The sequence below is a fragment of the Amia ocellicauda genome, chromosome 11 (assembly GCF_036373705.1).
Source record: "Amia ocellicauda isolate fAmiCal2 chromosome 11, fAmiCal2.hap1, whole genome shotgun sequence".
Lineage (NCBI taxonomy): Eukaryota > Metazoa > Chordata > Actinopteri > Amiiformes > Amiidae > Amia > Amia ocellicauda.
Window position 1 is genome coordinate 34863759 of NC_089860.1, and position 18025 is coordinate 34881783.

Below are 18025 nucleotides of genomic sequence, written 5' to 3' on the forward strand. Positions count from 1 at the left end.
TGAAAGAGGAGGACTGTAATCGTGGGCTGTGGTGGAGGAGTCCTGGTGTGAGGAGTCCTTCCTGTGTGTTAAAAACATGTGTTAACAAAAACAGACTTGGCCGGCTCGTTACAGTGGCCAGTAAGGTTATCAGGGTGAGTCAGGTCCAGCTCATGGGCATTTAGAAGAAGCAGGTCATTAAGGAAGGCCAATGCTATTCTGGACTGCCCCAACCTCCCTCTGCGTCAAGATCTCTTGAAACAGAGATATCTCAAATTGACTTCCTGTCTTGAACAAGACAGGAAGTCCATACAAAACATACAGCATTTTCACAGGAAGTTAATTCAAGATCTCAAATTGACTTCCTGTTCTATCTGAGATGTCTCTAATTCAATTTGAGATATCGCAAATAGTACAGGAAGTCAATATGAGATATCTTGAACTGAATTTTAGATATCTTGAAATTGAGTTCGTTTGAGATCTGCACTTCAATTTAATTTAAATTGTATTTCGGAATAGCTCTAATTGACAATTTGGCTTGCCATACAAAAGCATGTAACCACTTGCTTCTGTTTCCAATGCTTTAAAGGAACCTCCTTTGATGGAAATGAATAAAAAAATGTAAATTATTATTATTTATTTATTAGCAGACGCCCTTATCCAGGGCTAAATGTTATGCATCTGTGCTGTTTCTATCACCAAAATATATTCCTTTATTTTTCTTACTATAGTTTAAACACAAAAGTTAGCATAGAGTGCTTAAGCAAAATAATCATAAAATGACACAAAATGCATGTGCATAGAAAGTATAGTACAGGAACAAGATTCTGCAAGTACATTGAGAATTGAAGAGCAGATGTTTATGATCTAATCTTTAAAAGCACAGATAGAAGTGTATTGCTGCAAAGCAGTGATTGTTTTAGTTTGATATAATCTATTTATGTGCATGTATGTGTTTTTTCAATAGATACACAGGAGTCCACTAAACTAGATGCCCACTCCTCCCATTTTCATTCTGTATGTCGTTTAAGACACTGCTGTGCATAATGCTCTGTATCAGTCTGTATAGCTGTTTCTGCTCAGAATTTCATTCGCCATTAAAACGTAACTTGTCCGACAACAACACCTTGTGTGAAGTAAGGTTTAAAGTACAACAGGCACTGGGCTGTGAAGCCGGAGGGAAGAAGTTCACGGTTACACAGACTGAAGTGCACGACTCAACTTCGTGCATTAAGACTTGAAATGATCCCCGGTCAAATACAAATACAACTAAATAAATGCCATTGCTGCAAATGTTACAGCCTTAAGGCTAGCTTCCTAAATGTAGGTTTTCTTTGTTCTGTTTTGCTTTCATTTCACATTGATGAAACTGGGCGTTTTCTAACCGTGTGGCAGAAAAACGTGTTTTTAATATGAGAAAACACACTGATGAAGAAAACTGCGATATTTCCCGTAGAAACATGATTTATATTATGCACCTGCCAAGACAGCGTTTCCAGACACGATTGCGCTACAGACCAGCCATCTTTCCGCGCTGCTGCTGAAACGTGTCGGCAGCACCGGCGCTCTGGCATCTGTGCGACACCAACTATCCAGTGTTTAAAAATATACATGCATGCAAGGAGCTCATTTTAAAGTGGTTAAACACATGCACGTCGAAATATCGACGGCCAGTCCTTGTTTTAACTATCGCTGCGATCCTGTCATTGCGTATCTGCACGGACGGGCTGTTCCTTGTCTTGTTTTGTGCACCTCAGGCCTCAGTAAAGAAGCACATCTGGACAGTTGCGGGAAAGTGCTGCTGCCGCCCGACCTCGGGCAGCTGTTTTCCTCGGCTGTCATTGTTACGCAGACAGCGGAGCTTTCCGTTTGGTGGATTTCAGTAACACACGGACCAGCGCAGACAGTCAAATGCACACACTGTTACAAATGTGTGCAGTAATCATGCACAGCTAGCACAGGGAGCAGAAATGAGTGGGTGCGGTTATTATAAATAATGTTCCTGTACATCATGCACTGATGCATGTTCTCCTATCTTCATCACTGACTGGACCCAGGGCACCGTTTATTGTGTTGCATTGTTTGTGTTGCACAGAAGTACAGTTCAATGCTCAGGTCGAGTTTATTCTTAGAGAGTCACCCATATGACACATAAATACATTTCTCGACCGGCCGAGCAGCGTCGATAGTTGTGCTAAAGTTTGTCCTGATCTGAAGTTGGCAGGGAGCAGACGTGCCGCGCATGCGCGTCAACGCACCATCCAGCTCCAAATAAGAGTTAAAGAGCAGCGAGGTGAGTTCCAGCGCATTTCTTCATGTTATAAGAAACGTCGCGAACAAACACCGGCTGCAGACAGACGCGCTTTGTTTCACAGTTTGCATGTAGTTTCATCGCCGCTCTTCCCGTGTGGAGGATGAAATCTTTTAAATAATACGGCAAGTTTGCCTAGAGAAATTCAAAGCGCAGCGTCTGCCGGCAGCCCCTGCGCAGAGCCGGCGGCGCGGTGGTCGGACCCGGGTCTCCCCGCTCGCAGCGTCTCGTTGACGGGAGGAAAACGTTCAACTTAGTTTTCCGTGGATGAGGACTTGTGTCTGAGCTGCGGACCCGCGGCGGGGAAGTAGGGAATGAGCCGAAGCGCAGGAGACGGCAAATCCAGCCCCAAAATAACGTCGTGTCCCGCCGTGTCGGGCATTATTCCCCGGCGAGTGTGTATTTGGTTTGATTTAAAGTGATAAGTCATGTTATTTGCATAGTTTTAGCGTGTTTGGGGGCCTCTTTCTGTCCTCCGCCATTTTGTATCAGTCTAATGCTAATAATGGGCGCTTGCACATTACACTTTATTTATGGCAGGAATTATATGAAGAAAAAACTTGAAAACGCACGCAAACCAGCACGACCCCGGCTGCCCCGCCTGCTGCGGGCCTGTTTGTGCGCCGAAATACAGCCAAGCAAGGGGATATGTGAGGAAAGACACGGGCCGACAGCGGGTGTTAATGTTATCATTTTTACGCAAAATAAAACTTTCTTTTTGCGGCACACGTCAAACAAAGCGCAGGAATCGGTCATTTTCCAGCCGGCTTTCCCGTCCCCGGGTCCGCGCCCAACTCCATCCCGAAATAAATCCGATATCGGGGAAACAAGTGAAAGCCCAACTTGCGCTGCTCACGCGTGTGTGTGCGGGTCCCGCCCGGGCGCCGCCGGGAGAGATGCGGGAGACGCGCCGAGGAGCGGCTTTCCGCGCTTACAGGGCATTTACTGCCATTTAAATGGGAAATAATACATTTTTTGTGTTCCTTATTATTGCAGCATAATTGAAAGACACGGCGTGCCCGGCGCCCCCTAGCGGCGGCAGCGCGTTGCGTCAGCTTCGGACTTGCTCGAGTTGCACGGTGGCGACTCCCTGAAACTTTTCGCAGGTTTTCACTGCAGCGATGCTGTTATTATTGTATCGGCAGCCGCCCCATCACTATCGATCTGCCCGCCGGGTTGCGTTGTGTCGGATCTAACGCCCGGTGCGTGCGGTCAAATGATATAAAAGTTGTTTGCGCATGTTTGCGTTTTCACTGGTGAAGTGCAAGATCTCGTCTGGTCTGGTGTTGTTGCAGCCGTGTGCGCACAGTGGCGCAGGTAACCGTGCGGGCGGTGCGGGATGCGGTGCGGGATGCGGTGTGCACGGCCACGCACGGGCGCTGGAGGAAATGCGTCAGGAGCTGCTCTCCCGCACCCAAGCCCTCTCCCGCGCCGTGCATGCGCCCTGTTTTGCGTGACGTTTCGGGTGAGGTGGTGGTGTTGCTGTGAAACAGTGCCAGTCGGGTGCTGGTTCATAACGCAGTGAAAACATGTATGTTGCATGTGAAAGCGCGGTAATGGAGAGCGGTGTCCCCGGTAGTTCTGGATTATGAAAAGAAATGAATGCAAATATCCCAGGTTGGCGGATTATTCAGGCATCCGAGCATCTCTGTAGGGCTAGTTGTTGCTGGGCGGGGATGCCCATAGGCGTGAAACAACACAATCGACCTTTCTTTCTCTGTAATCCTCACAAGTGACCCAGATTGGCTCAGCGATGCCGACCTGGGCTGGGAAATGACGCCAGACGCGAGGATGTCTGTTCAGTTGTTGTGCAGTTATTTGTACTGTGTTGCCCCGCGATATTCATCCACTGGGGTTACAGTGAAGTGCAAAAATACAATTGCGCTGAAGTTCTGTGAAAGATGGCAGATATTACCGGGCAGCTGTTCTCTACAGAAAGTTCTACGTCATAGTGTGTCATCATGGCCCTAGTGTTCGCCTCAGTTATGTATAACATAAAACGAGTTGTAAAAACTGCATTGTGACCAAGATGATTGTGATCCTTTCTGTTAAACATTGTGCTGCTGCTTTGTATGGGTGCAGGGCTTGTTGGTAGGTGTTAGTTTACTCCCCTAATGAAAGTGAAAGTGTTACAAGTATGTGCAGTTACAGCTTTCCCTGAAACGGGATGGCTGTGATTTCTTCTGGGTGTATCATAGCCAAGCATTTAGTGTTTTTCTTGTTGCTAATCATATTTGCTGTGTGGGATACCTTGCCCTGGTTCGTCCGCAGTAGTTTGACATGCACGCGTGGCTGTCTCTGTGGGTATGACTGCAATTGTGATAAATGGGAGCAATTCACACAGAGGTGCTGTGATTTTAAGTCTTTACTGACAGAGACTGATGATCCCCAACCTTCACCCTTTAAGTGCGGAGGAACGCTTGGTGCCATCAAGCTAAATATGAAAGAACTGGATTTTGGTGAACGTTCAACTGTGATGCAATAAATCCATAACCTCTTGCTTTTTTGAGTGGACAAACTTCAGATTAGGAACACAGGTTAAAAAAATAAGACGCACTGTTGTCATAAGCATGGCTGCCTGCTAAGTTAGGTGTTAAGACTCTGATCTGAAGTGTAAGCAGGTTGAAGTGAGTCCTGTGGGATTGTGTTACCTGTGAATCAATTATTTGGCACGTGATCTTCACCTCATCACAACTCCAATGCCATTCTTCTCTTCTAACTTTACAGTTGCTCCCTTGTAAAGCACAGGGAGATCTACGCAGACAGATCGCCACCATCCGGGCTAGAAACCTATAGTTGGGATCATTGCAACGTAAAATTGACACTTCTCAGTATCCTCGGTGCCAGGGTTGTAGTAGTAACTCAGGCTGTGTGTTCTGGCCCGTGCAGGCGGTCAGGAGAAGCCAAGAAGATGACCGACACCCCTCCCACTGAGACTTCCACCACCGGGGGTGACTTTGACATGATGAGTGCCCTAGACTGGAAGGACGGCATCGCCACCCTGCCGGGGAGCGACATACGGGTACCAAAGCGCCTCTAACTCTGTCCTGGTCATGCAGGGCTGCTGTGCTCAGAGCCACACAGGGCTGGGGAGAACAGTTCGCACACACCCTCCTGGGTTCCCTGGTGCAATAAACGTATATTTTAATGTGTGGTGTCTGAGGTATTACCCTCATGTGTCAAAATTGACCCCTTTTTGTTTTTAAAAAATACAAAGGATTTAAAATAATTTTGAGTCTGTATCGATCAGTTAAAAATATATAGTGAGGTTAACATCTACCATATAAACATTTTTTTTTTTTTTTTTTAATATGGATAACATATATTTAATAGCTATACAGTGTGTTTGAACTACACAATAAAGGGGGCATTTTTGGTATATGGAAAAAAAATAATAATATCTATAACCCTGTTCCTGGAGGAGGTTACCCTGGTGGTAACTGTTCTAACTGTCAATTACTTAATTGAAGTAATAATTTGCTCACATTTGACTTTTTAAATTGTGAAACTGATAAAAACTTTGTTCCTTAATAAGATAATAATCTTCTAATACAATTTGATACTTAACTAAACCCCCTACTGTGTAATATAATAAAGGCTCTGATTTAGGAAATTACTCCAATTAAGGGTTGAATTAAGTAATTGAGAGCTCGGTTGGAACAAAACCCAGCAGGGCAGGGGGTCCACTGAGAACCACTGATCTGCATTTAACGCACATTTGTTCCGTATGGGCTTCAGTGCGCACTGCTCTGGCGCACTGTGTCGGTTTTGTGGAGTCTGTATGAATCTCGGCGCCGGTGGTCCGCAGTCACACTGACCCGGCTGTTTCCGTCTATAACCGCTGTTTCTCCGCTGCCCTCAGTTCCGTATGAACGAGTTCGGGGCGCTGGAGATCATCACCGACCTGGAGATGGATTCCACCCAAGGCACTGCCAAGGCAATGCAGCCACAGGACCCCTCCCCCGCCGACAGCCCCACCCCGCCGCCAGAGGTCCCCGAGACCACCCCCCAAGCCCAACCCGCAGGTACCGAGCGGCTCACCAATGTGGGGCAGTGATTGAACCCAACTGAAATAAATTGGGTTGCGATCTGAACATCTGTCTCTCTCCCCACCCCAGGGCCTGTGCTGCTCTCCCAGAGCCCGGTTCCCCTGGAAGAGGCCCCCAGCGTGGAGGTGGTCAGCTGTGTCTCCTGTGGAGTCTCTGGGAACCTGGACTGCTTCCTTCAGGGCAAGTTCTGCAGCCCTGCCTGCGCCCAGCCCTCCAGCAGCAGGTATTGTGTGTGTTTGTGTGTCGATGTTTGTAATGTAGTCATCAGGGACAGGTTATCATCTCTGACTAAGCAGGCGAGTCTCCATCGATAGTCCAGAGAGCCCAGGTGCCAGGCGGCTGTGGTTTATTACCCTCCCTGGGCGTTTGGTGGCTGATCAGGCGCCTCTGTAGTGGGCGGCCGTGCTGACCGAGGCCTCGCCGGGTGCTGTAGTTGCAGGGCCAGTCCGGTGGAGCCGCGAGACAAGGGGGTGGCCGGCGCTAACCCTGGCAGCGAGAGCGACAGGCTGGGGAAACGCGTGCGGAAGAAGAGAAAGCTGTACATGGACTCTGGCGACGAAGAGGAGGACAACCCTGACGACGAAGAGGTGGGACACTCGGACCCTGCTCTCACAGCTGCCGTCTGCCCTTCGCTACACACGCGCGCGCATACAGAGACGCACACGCACACACACACACACACACACACACACACACACACACACACACACAGATCGGTTCTGTAACATCGTTCCATTGAGTTGATCAACATCACAAGGGGGAAAAAAAACTCGGCACTTGTTTTTGTCTTTCTCATCATGTTGTGGAAACACACAATAGTGGTGGACGGGGACAAGAAACGCACACAAACACACACACCCCAAAACCCCACACCGAAACGACCACACAACTGTTACGCCTTCTCTGATTACCCAGGTTGTTCGAAACTGTTCGTAAATAATTCTGTAACCTGTGTTGATGTTTGTGCGGCAGGAGAAGTCCAGGGCTGGAAAAGGGAGGAGGGCTGCTAAACAGGCGAGGCAAGGTAGGTGTTCCTGGCGAAACGTGTTGGAAATGAATTAATCAATCTGTTCTGTGACGCATCTGTGCTTGCGGTGTGAGAGAGCAGGTGAAGGGAATATGTCCTCTGGTGAGACAGATGTGCCCGGGGCTGAGGAACAGATTTTAGCCACTGTGATTTTAAGCAAAGGGCTAATTTATGCGTCCGTGTTGGATGTCCACTGTGCAGTGATCGCCCCACCGGCCAAGAAGAAGCTGTGGAGCTGGCCTGCCTACCTGGAGGAAGAGAGAGCCACCGCAGCCCCCGTGAAGCTCTTCAAAGAGGTTAGTAGCCCCTCCGAACTGGGCAAAAAAAGAGAGAGAGAGAGATTTGGTCACACTGTTTCTCACAAACCTCCTCCACTGCTGCCCGTCCAGTCAGGTCTCGTGCGTTTTACTGGTTCATCTAACCGGGTGTCGCCTCTTGCTCAGCTCTCACTGGTTTCCATTGTCTTCTCTTCGCCAGCACCAGACCTTCCCTCAGAGCCGCAACGTGTTTAAAGTGGGGATGAAGCTGGAGGGCCTGGACCCATGGCACCCCTCCCTGTTCTGTGTGCTGTCTGTGGCTGAGGTGAGCCTCGGTGTATCATGAGCTCATTAGGATGCTGACCGGAGCTCCGTTCCAGAATCACTTGCAGAGCTGCGCGTTTACTTCTATTCAGTCGATCCAGGCCATCACTGAGTTTAACTCCTCGTGATGCAATGTTTCTGTTGTGACTCTCTCTCTCTCTCCCTCTCTCTCCTTCCCCCGGGTACAGGTGCAGGGTTACAGGATCCGGCTACACTTCGACGGCTACCCGGAGTGCTATGACTTCTGGGTGAACGCCGACTCCTGGGACGTGAAGCCGGCCGGCTGGTGTGAGAAGACGGGACACAAGCTGCTACTTCCCAAGGGTGAGTGTCCCCCCGGGGGCTGGGCATTGTCGGCCTTGCCGTCCTCAACGCACACCTCCCGTCAGCGTTGGCCAAAACACAAATAAGAGCCACCACTGGCGTATTTGAAATGAGTGTCTGGGGCCGTCTGTCTAACCAGTAACAGATAACTGTCGCACCAGTGACCGCCACATGGTTTCACAGAACCCGGTGTCCTGGTGTTCCAGATCTGCATACGGAGAGTAGGTGAGGTCAAGGACCAGGCCAGCAGATCCCACATCTCGCCCTGGTTCTGCCATCGGCTCACTGTGTTGCCCTGTCCGTGATATTCCCCGCCGTTGGAGCCCACCCTTCAGAGGAGGTGCAACCCCAAGGGCTCCCTCTGAGGCTGGAGAAGTAATTCTGTAGCCGAGTTGCTGAAGCACAGCCTGACTCCCGAGCCTCCATAAATCACTTTGGATTAAACTGTCCAGCGAGTGAATTATGCCCGCTGTGGAAACTCTTCCACTGGGATCATTCAGATAGACTAATAGTTCTTGGATCAAAATACAGAAGTGCTTACGAACGGCCACTCTCTCCGTTTGTGAATTTCCAGGGCTCTTATATTATGATGTGATTCGTGTTTCTGCTTGGACTGCACTGTTTGGCTTCCAGAAGGTAAATCGTTCGATGTGCTGCGGAGTCTGAGCTCCAGGTTTCTGTGTGAGTCGTGTGTGTGCTGGTGGGGTCAGGAGCACCGAGAGAGAGATGGTTTACCGCCCCAGCGCTCCCAGTCGCTGTTTAACACCCCGCCGAAAGCACAGCCTTACATCTCCCTGTATTCCTCCTGCCAAGGAAATCTCGGGAATCGGCTAAGAAAGTGTCAAACACAGGATTAATTGCTCGGAAATCTGCTGACAGCGGTAACACGGCCCACCTCACACAGCTGCGAATGATTCATTTAATAGGAAGGTGGTTGATTTTTTTTTTTTTTGTCCTCAATTTGGAGAGAAGTCAAGCAAAATGTCTGAAGATTAAATTCTCATATTTCTGTGATGCATGGTCATTTCTGTATCTTTTAATCAGGGTTTGATATCAAATCAGTCACAATTCTTCTCAATCCTAATTCGACAATCGACTCCATTGTGTCGAGCGATCGCTGTTTCTGCCTGAGCAGCGGAAACTCAACGTGCCTGTGCTCTGCTTTGTGTACAGGGTGCAAGGACGGCGAGTTCAACTGGAGCACCTACGTGAAAAACTGCCGCGGTCAGATCGCTCCCAAACACCTTTTCAAGAGTCTCAACACCGTGAGTGCCGACCCGCCTGACTTCCTCCCCCGAGGACACGAGTCCATAGATCTCTGCGCTTTCATTGTTCTCTCAAGCTTTTTCTTGGAAGCAGAGAGAGTCAACAGAACAACAAAACAAAAACGAGAGCTTTACCGTTGTATGATTAAGCCCAATTTTATTACATTTTTTAGATCACGTGCTTCTGAGATGATCTGGTTCTTAATTAACCAGTCTTTTACGCATGTGTGACCCTACTACGCAGCGCCTGATTCTCACACAGCTTGTTGTGTTTAGAGTAAAACTCCCTCACCGTGCTCCAGCAGCTACACCTCGCCCTCTGTCTGCTCCTGTGTAACTGTTGTGTAATTGTGTGACGCTCCCCCAGTCCGTGACGCCCTCTGGGTTCCGGCCCGGGATGAAGCTCGAGGCAGTGGACCGGAAGAACCCCTCTCTGATCTGCGTGGCCTCCATCGCCGGCGTGGTGGACAACCGGCTGCTCATCCACTTCGACAACTGGGACGACACTTATGACTACTGGTGAGCGGCCCGCTGGTGTGCAGGGACAGCACGGACAGAGTTGTCCCCCATGGTGGTTGATTTATGAGTAGTAGAAAGTGTCTTCTGACAATAAATGCATGGGGGTATGGGTACCTTGTGTTGTGTAGGGAGATTTTGGTTTTCATTTGGTCTCCAACAATAATTTACTACTGACATCAACTTGAATACTTTGTTTTTATTTATCTGTGTATTACAATTATCCAACCGCTGCACAACAGGGACTGACCGACCGAAACAAACCACTTCATTCACAACTACACTAGGAGCAACCAGCACACGTGACCATATGTGCTGTAGGGCAGAAACTGCACTGGAAGAGAGAGGAAGGGATGATAAACTGTCTGGCGCTCTTGATTTGTGTGTCTTCAAGGTGTGATGCCAGCAGCCCGTACATCCACCCGGTGGGCTACTGCCAGGAAGCGGGGTTAACCCTCACAGCGCCGGCCGGTGAGTTTCTCTTTGTCTGATTTGTGTGTTTTGATTGTGATTCGATTTGTCTTGCTTCTTCACATTGTGACTCTCGGTCTTGTTCTCACTGCCTGATAATTGACTGACACACTGAACTTCTCCATCTGGAGACAATCTTCAGTGATCGACAGTGTCCTGTGAAGTCTAGGACTGTCTTCTGCAAATCTGAAATCACACCGAATCCCTTAATCTCCTTTTCTGTCTTTACAATTAAAGAAATGTCGTGTTTCATATACCAGTGATGGATCAAAAACCAACTGTTTCCAGTGCTAGGATATTAGTAAACAAGCAAACGAACAAAACGGATTCTTTCTCCTGTAGCTGAATTAACGAGCCCCTGCCTGCCTGTCTTTCAGAGTACAAGCACCCGAAGAGCTTCTCCTGGGAGAAGTACCTAGAGGAGACGGGATCGCAGGCCGCACCGGCCCGAGCCTTCAAACAGGTGGGTGCTGAAGCGGGGGCCCAAAAGTCCCAAGCTGGGACAGCACTGCCCTGACCAGTCCAGTAACAAATGCAAGGGAAGAGGGAGTAACTTTCTAAACTCAAAGCAGCTGAAATTAAGTGATTGATAAAAAATAACCCCCTTGATATAGTTTTTTTCACCACTGAGGGTCAATCACCCTCTCCAGGGGTGGCACCTCGGGTGGCATCTCGGATTCACAGCAGACAGTGTGGAGGAGTGACTCTCTAACTCCTCTCTCTCTCTCTCTCTCTCTCTCTCTCTGTGTCAGAGACCACCCCATGGTTTCCAGGTGAACATGAAGCTGGAGGCGGTGGACAAGAGGAACCCCATGCTCATCAGGGTGGCCACCATCTCTGACACCGAAGAGCACCGCGTCAAGGTGGGCCCCCACACACACGCACAACACCCCCCTCGACCCTGCAGATGGTTGAGCCTGGCCCGTCGCCAGTGTCGGTTGCGACAGACAAAATCTCCCAGGGTTGCTGTAGAAGTGGGCGTGACAGCACACCGGCGGACGAATGGGTTCCCTCTGAAGAACCTGCACCTGGGGGGGATAGAGACAGCCTCTTTGATCCACTGCGCTCTCTCCTCTTCCTGCTCTGCAGATCCACTTTGACGGCTGGAGTAAGGACTACGACTACTGGGTAGATGCTGACAGCCCAGACCTGCATCCGGTGGGCTGGTGTCACAAGACCGGCCACCCCCTACAGAACCCGCAGGGTACGCCTCGAGTCCTGTCACTCTGCCATTGCCAGGCGACGCGCCAAAGCAAGATGCCGGTTACGTCCCGAGTAACACGCACTTCCAGCACCGATCCTCAAGCCGCTTCAGTGTAGCTGATGTAAAGACTAATTAAACCATTAAGGCTAATTATAAACACCCCCTTAATAATGAGGTGCACCCTGCAGCTGCTGCACTGAAAGACAATGGAGTGAAATGATGTCTTAATTAGAAAACGGGTCTATTTGTAAATGGGGAAAGTCTCCGCAGTGTAACACAGTAACACAGTGTGGGGCATCAGTGAGTGGGGGAAAAAAAACGCTTGCATTCAGGTCTGACTGTCTCTTTCCCACGAAAATATCCCTGTATCAGTTCACAATATTAAATACGTTTGTCTGCTTTTTTGTGCCTTGAGAGTGTCAGATCTGGGGGATAAATATGGATATGGATAGATTGCTCCTCCCTTGACTTGGTTCAGTCCACTGGTTGCGTTACAGTTGTCCCTGGGCTGAATCAGTGTCCAACAGACTCTGATATATGTAATTGGTCTGTAAGTATAGCTTAATGAACAATGTTTCTCAAATTAAAGTCACTGAATCACATTGTTTCAAGTTAAGGGTTGCGATTACTTTCAGCCTCAACCGTAAATTGACTGTATACAGTGTATGGATTACAGCCTGGCAGATTGGGAAATGTGTGTTAAAGTGTTTTTTTTGTGTCTTTCTTGCTCTCAGGACTCTCCGATTCCTCCGTGCTCCCGGGACAGGGCTGCCCCACACCGGGGTGTAACGGCGTGGGTCACATCCGAGGGCCGCGATACGGCACACACTACACGTAAGCTCTTAAAAGCCGTCTGTGTGCCTGTCTGGCGGTGTGCGCGCGACGGCTGTGTGTGAGACGCTGTGCTGTGCGTCCCGTCCCCGCAGGGCCGTCAGCTGTCCGTACTCCGAGGTCAACCTGAACAAAGAGGGACTGGTGCCCGACCGGCTGAGCGGGGAGAGACCGGCGGCCGCGGCGGGGCCACACCGGGGCAAGAGGCCAGAGCCGTCCACGCCCACCTCCACCACCCCCGACCTGCCCGAGCTGCAGGACGACTCGCCCCACTCCAGGTCAGGACAGTTTTGGGTCCCTGTTTATTCATGTTGATTCGTTTCACTGGTGGAGTTCGCATGCGTGTTGAAAGACAAAAAACACATCGTCATGCACAGCGACTCGAGAACATTCCCATTCTGTGAAAGCTTGTAAATCATAAATTCAACTAAATGGCAAACCGTGCTCCACAGAAGCTTCTTGGTCGTTTTGATTTATTATTTTGCATTTAGACAATGACAGGTGTTTACGGTTATTGAAAATACACGTGTGTTACACATTCCCTGGCAAAACGACCAGCCTGGAATTGCAGCTAATATGTATGTGATACAACACCAGGCATAAAACCGAGCCTGCTAAAACACAGCAGGTATACTGGTAATACCTTTTGCAGAACCTTGGGCTGACGCTGACCCAGAAGACTGCTGTCTGCACCTCACCTGTATTGTTGATGTTGAACTGCTGGCGACAATTCATAGTGTGTGGTGCACTGTGGTGCATCTCTGTTGTGAGCTGCCCCCCCCACTCACTGTGTCCCTCTCTCAGCGCTGGCAGGAAGTCCTGGAGCGGAGAGAGCGAGCGCTCGGGGCGCAGCAGCTCTCAGAGCCTGTCAGAGCCGACGCACTGTGCCGAGGAGAGGACAGGGGGCGCCGCTGAGCCCTGCCCCAATGGAACCAAGGCCAAAAAGTAACCTGAAAATCCTTGTCTTTTGTTTCATTGCTCTTTCCTTCCCTATCTCTCCTGTCTTTTTTTCTGTGCTCTGGATTGTATGTTTCTCCAGTGTGTATTATAGTGAGGCTGTAGAGTCAAGGGCCCAGTCGTATGAAGGCCAGATCAGTGAGAGACTGTGGTGTAGAACCTAGAGAGAGACCAAGCACAGGGGCGGGAAGGCCCAACAGTTTAAAGTGCTCAAACCTCAATGTGACCAGGGTACTGTGAGCCCCTGGGGTGCCAAGACGCCTCCCCACGCTGTACTGAAGTGTCAGTGGTTTGCAGGAAGGCCAAGGCTGTGGCCGGCCCGTGTGTCTTTGTGGCTAGGGCTCGTGCTGAGGGGTAACGGGGCTGTTTGTGCTCTCCAGGTCTGCGCCGATTCCAAAGTGTCTGAAGCTGCACTTAGTGAAACAGGAAGTGGGAGATGGAAAAGGTGCTGTACCCTCTTTTAATGTCATTCAGTTTAAATGTTTTCGTAGCACTGTCTTATACCAATAATTATGTGTGTGTGTGTGTGTGTGTGTAAATTAATATACAAATATCACATGCTGGTTTCATTGGAATAAAAACTGATTACATTTTATAGAAATTTATCCCAGTTCTATTTGCCTGAGTATTTTACTGTTTTATAGATGTGTACCTGTGTTTTCACAACACAGTGCTTTATCTGCATGTGTTACCCTGTGTATGTGTGTTTGTGTGTCTGCAGAAGGCCAGGTTAGTCTCCAGCAGGCCCTGCACGAGTCGGTGTTCACGCCCTCCTGCTCCAGCAGCCCCACCCAGAGGATCCAGATGTGCTGGGAGAAGCACTGTAAGCTGCTTCCAGAGGTGCTGGGGCTGACGGCCAAGAGGGTGGCCAAGTGGAGCACGGAGGAGGTACTGGAAGGGTTGCATTTCCTCACATGAACAAGAATTAAGTGTTCCCTTTGTGGCTCCACTGCAGGTCCAGATGAGTAATGGCGGGGTGTTGTTTTGCCTCTGTTTTTCTAGGTCGCCAACTTCGTCAAAGGTCTGCCTGGCTGCAAAGAGCACGCTGCCATCTTCAGGAACGAGGTGAGGATGCTCCGTCTTGCACAGGTTTTTCTTGGTCAGGCGTTTCTCGCAATTCTCACTGTGGATGTTGTCCGTAATGCAAGACACCCAGAGAAGCACATTTCCACTCAAAAACTGCCTTATAAGTATATGTATACAGTTAGGTCCATACATATTTGGACAGAGACACAACCGTCATCATTTTGTCTCTTTACGCCGCCACAATGGATTTGAAAGGAAACAATCAAGATGTGCTTTAAGTGTAGACTTTCATCTTTAATGTGAGGGTACATCCAAATTGGGTGAACGAGTAGGAATTACACCCATTTTTATATGTGGTCCCCCAATTTTAGGGGCTTAAAAGTATTTGTACAAACTAACATAATCATTAATTAAATTGTGAGTTTCAATACTTTGTTGCAAATCCTTTGCAGTCAATGACTGCCTGAAGTCTGAACCCATAGACATCAGCAGATGCTGGGTTTCTTCCCTGGTGATGCTCTGCCAGGCCTGCACTGCAGTGTCTTTAGTTCCTGCTTGTTCTTGGTGTTTTGCCTTCAGTTTTGTCTTCAGTAAGTGAAATGCTGCTCAATTGGATTCAGGTCAGGTGATTGACTTGGCCATTGCAGAACCATCCACTTCTTCACCTTAAAAAAGTATTGAGTTGCTGTCGCATTATGCTTCGGGTCATTGTCCATCTGCACTATGAAGCGCCGTCCAATGAGTTTTGAGGCATTTGGCTGAATCTGAGCAGATAATGTGGATGTAACTACACTCAAATTAAAGATGAAAGTCTACACTTAAAGCACATCTTGATTGTGTCCTTTCCAATCCATTGTGGTGGCATACAGAGACAAAATGATGACAATTGTGTCACTGTCCAAATATTTATGGCTATCTGTACATGCACACTACTTTCAGCTGAAGTTGTTTTGAATACATAGCTACAAAAAGGTTCATTAGCAAAAACATGTTTATAAACTTTTTGTTTATGTAAAAGTGTGTTTCTGTCTGTGACCTCTGCGCTCTGACCCCTGCGCTCTGGGGCAGCGCGTCATCTGACACCTGCCTGATCACTCGAGTCCCAGGGCCGAGAGAGCCACGGTCTGCGATTGCGTAAAAACTATAAGATCTCTAGGCCGATGACGGATCTATAGTAACGTCCTTTCCATTGGACGATACCATCCCCATGTTCTTTTCCTGTTTGAAGGGCTACAAGGAGTCAAACTTAGAATGACTCTTCATTCTTGCAGCACTTGCTCATGGACGACCGTAATTACATCTCACTTCATCCTGTCCTCCCACAGCAGATCGACGGAGAGTCCTTTCTCCTCCTGACCCAGGCGGACATCGTCAAGATCCTCAGCATCAAGCTGGGTCCGGCCCTGAAGATCTACAACTCCATCCTGATGTTCAAGAGCAGTGACGAGGAGTGAAGGTGCCACGCCGTGGCCTGCTGTGGACCGCACACGCACGGCATTCTGGGACACCAGACCAGAGCAATCCTGCTCCTCGACACCAGTCTTCCCGTTCACAGCGTGACTGGGCCAGCGCCTCGCACAGTGGGAGCCCCTGATTGCAGTGGGGTGTCTGGAATAAGACCAAGCTAGAACAGGGTGTGATTTTGTTTTTGTGTTCGATTTGTTTTTGTGGGTTTTTGGGGACGGGGTTTTTATATATACATGTATATAGATTTCCACAAGTTGTTCGAGAACTCCGCTTTGAATGTCATGAAATTGAATGTCGGAAGGACCTCTTTAACGGATGCGTTTGAGTCTCTGCTGGTACGGTCTACACAACTTCCTGGACTGGTGGACAAACAATTGACCCGTGACCCAATGGGAGGATCGAGCTTTTCTGGCTTCTGTGATGCAGTGGATTTCCCCAATTACGTACAGAAAGCGCTGTACAGGGGGCCGGTGACCTGCATTGCTTTGAAAATTAGTCAGATTTATCCCCCCTATTTTATGTTGTTAATTCCCTGATCCATTAATGCTTATTGGAAAGAAAGAAACCAGGAAGTTCTACGGCTGGCATGTACAGAGAGACCTCTGCATTGAACACTCCAGATTTATATTGCATCTCTTTTATATATTTTTTTTCCTGACCAGGGAAATGCTACATCTCCAATCTCCTGAATCAGTCCATTTTCACTAAATTAACAGTGGAGGACACAATCATTCTCTTAAAGCATAAAATGAAACAAGGAATTGTGTGAAGGGGTGAATCATGGCCTCTCTGATTTGTTATGAAATGAAGAATCTTCTCCTAGGTTGCAGGTTTTTGTCTTCGTGGATGGGGGTTGCGTTGCTCTGTGCAGTTTTATGTTCTGTCACAAGATGGCAGCCTGATCTGGGAAACTGCTGCTTTTATATGAGGAGGGACGTCAGGGATCATAGGAGGGAGATGATACGAAGGTTGGCGTGGGGTGGAGGGTGATGTTGTTTTAAAGTCAACTGTCCAAATGAACAGCGTCTGCTTTTAAGGTGGTCAACTCAACTGTCTGCTCGGAGCACGGGCCAAAACTGAAATACCTCTAACTCGAAGACTTGAATGTTATATAGACTTTCTAAAAATATATCTTCTGGGCTTGAATTCAGTGAGGATGATTGGAGGGCTGTTAGTCTAAATCCAGAGACACACACTGAACACCAAGATGTAACTTTGCAGCAGCGATGTATATGGAGACAGTTTGTGGTTGTGTGGCATTAGTCTGTGTTTTCTGTAGGGTGTCGATGGTGTGTTATGGTGTAGATAGCATTGTGACAACACAGTAGAGCCGCTGTGGGATAAACTATGCATCTCAATTACAGATTCGTGCTCTTGGAGCAAGTCCATCAATTCCTTCTCGGCATTGAAAGGACAGCTGGGATCTGTTGGACAGTTCAAGGGTAGAGAGAACCGCGTTTGAAAGGGACAGTTTCTTCAATTTATTTTCAAACGTCCTGCAATGTGTACAGTTTGTGTGTACAGATTCCTTTTCAGTATTTGATCAATATTCGCTGCTCAGTGGATGAGTTTGAATGTATTTGAGAGGGGGTGTACGATATGATGCATATTTATGTAATGTTATTTAATGATTTTCCTATTAGTTGGTAATAAGTCCTGGAGGTGTAGCAATAATTTTGCAGGGTGCACCCAAGGGAACGAGTCCCTCTCGGTATTTGTTGGCCAGGTGTACAAAAGTCAAAGAAAATAAAAATAAACTCCTCTTTTACAGGCTTCTCTGTCTCATTGCTTGACTGTTCACTCAACCAGTAAGATCTTTTAGCAGGATGTAGGTGTGATCAGAGGTCCACACTGTAAAGCCAGGCCTGGGAACAAGGCCTACTTCATTCTTCGTCCGATAGATCAACCTTATCATGTAGCGATTTGTTTATTGGGTATAGCCATCAAGCCCTTTTCCTGGCATGACACACAAGTTTGTCTATCCCCCCCAACAAATTCCCTGGCCAGGACTTGAACA

The 18025-nt window shown here is 48.4% G+C and overlaps 1 protein-coding gene across 2 annotated transcripts; it reads left to right on the plus strand.

Moving 5' to 3' along the window:
- The first annotated feature begins 1974 nt into the window (after window positions 1-1974).
- l3mbtl1b (L3MBTL histone methyl-lysine binding protein 1b) lies at window positions 1975-17782 on the plus strand. 2 transcript variants are annotated; one of them, XM_066717640.1, is made up of 22 exons: window positions 1975-2272; window positions 5180-5312; window positions 6153-6315; window positions 6409-6562; window positions 6773-6926; window positions 7312-7363; window positions 7568-7662; window positions 7844-7948; window positions 8136-8271; window positions 9445-9536; window positions 9904-10055; window positions 10447-10523; window positions 10901-10986; window positions 11276-11386; window positions 11613-11727; window positions 12462-12561; window positions 12654-12836; window positions 13363-13503; window positions 13896-13960; window positions 14237-14403; window positions 14518-14580; window positions 15867-17782. In XM_066717640.1, the coding sequence occupies exons 2-22, from the start codon at window positions 5202-5204 to the stop codon at window positions 15993-15995; spliced, it is 2451 nt and encodes an 816-aa protein (XP_066573737.1). In that variant the 5' UTR covers window positions 1975-2272; window positions 5180-5201; the 3' UTR covers window positions 15996-17782. The 2 variants fall into 2 exon arrangements, with proteins under 2 accessions (XP_066573737.1, XP_066573736.1); XM_066717639.1 differs by lacking the exon at window positions 1975-2272 and adding an exon at window positions 2290-2685.
- The last annotated feature ends 243 nt before the right edge of the window (window positions 17783-18025 follow it).

Excerpts from the sequence above, each read along its gene's own strand:
- l3mbtl1b (XM_066717640.1), top strand. The coding sequence starts at position 5,202 with ATGACCGACACCCCTCCCACTGAGACTTCCACCACCGGGGGTGACTTT. Across the intron at positions 5,313-6,152 it reads TGCCGGGGAGCGACATACGG|TTCCGTATGAACGAGTTCGG; the intron begins GTACCAAAGCGC and ends CGCTGCCCTCAG. Across the intron at positions 13,504-13,895 it reads AATGGAACCAAGGCCAAAAA|GTCTGCGCCGATTCCAAAGT; the intron begins GTAACCTGAAAA and ends TGTGCTCTCCAG.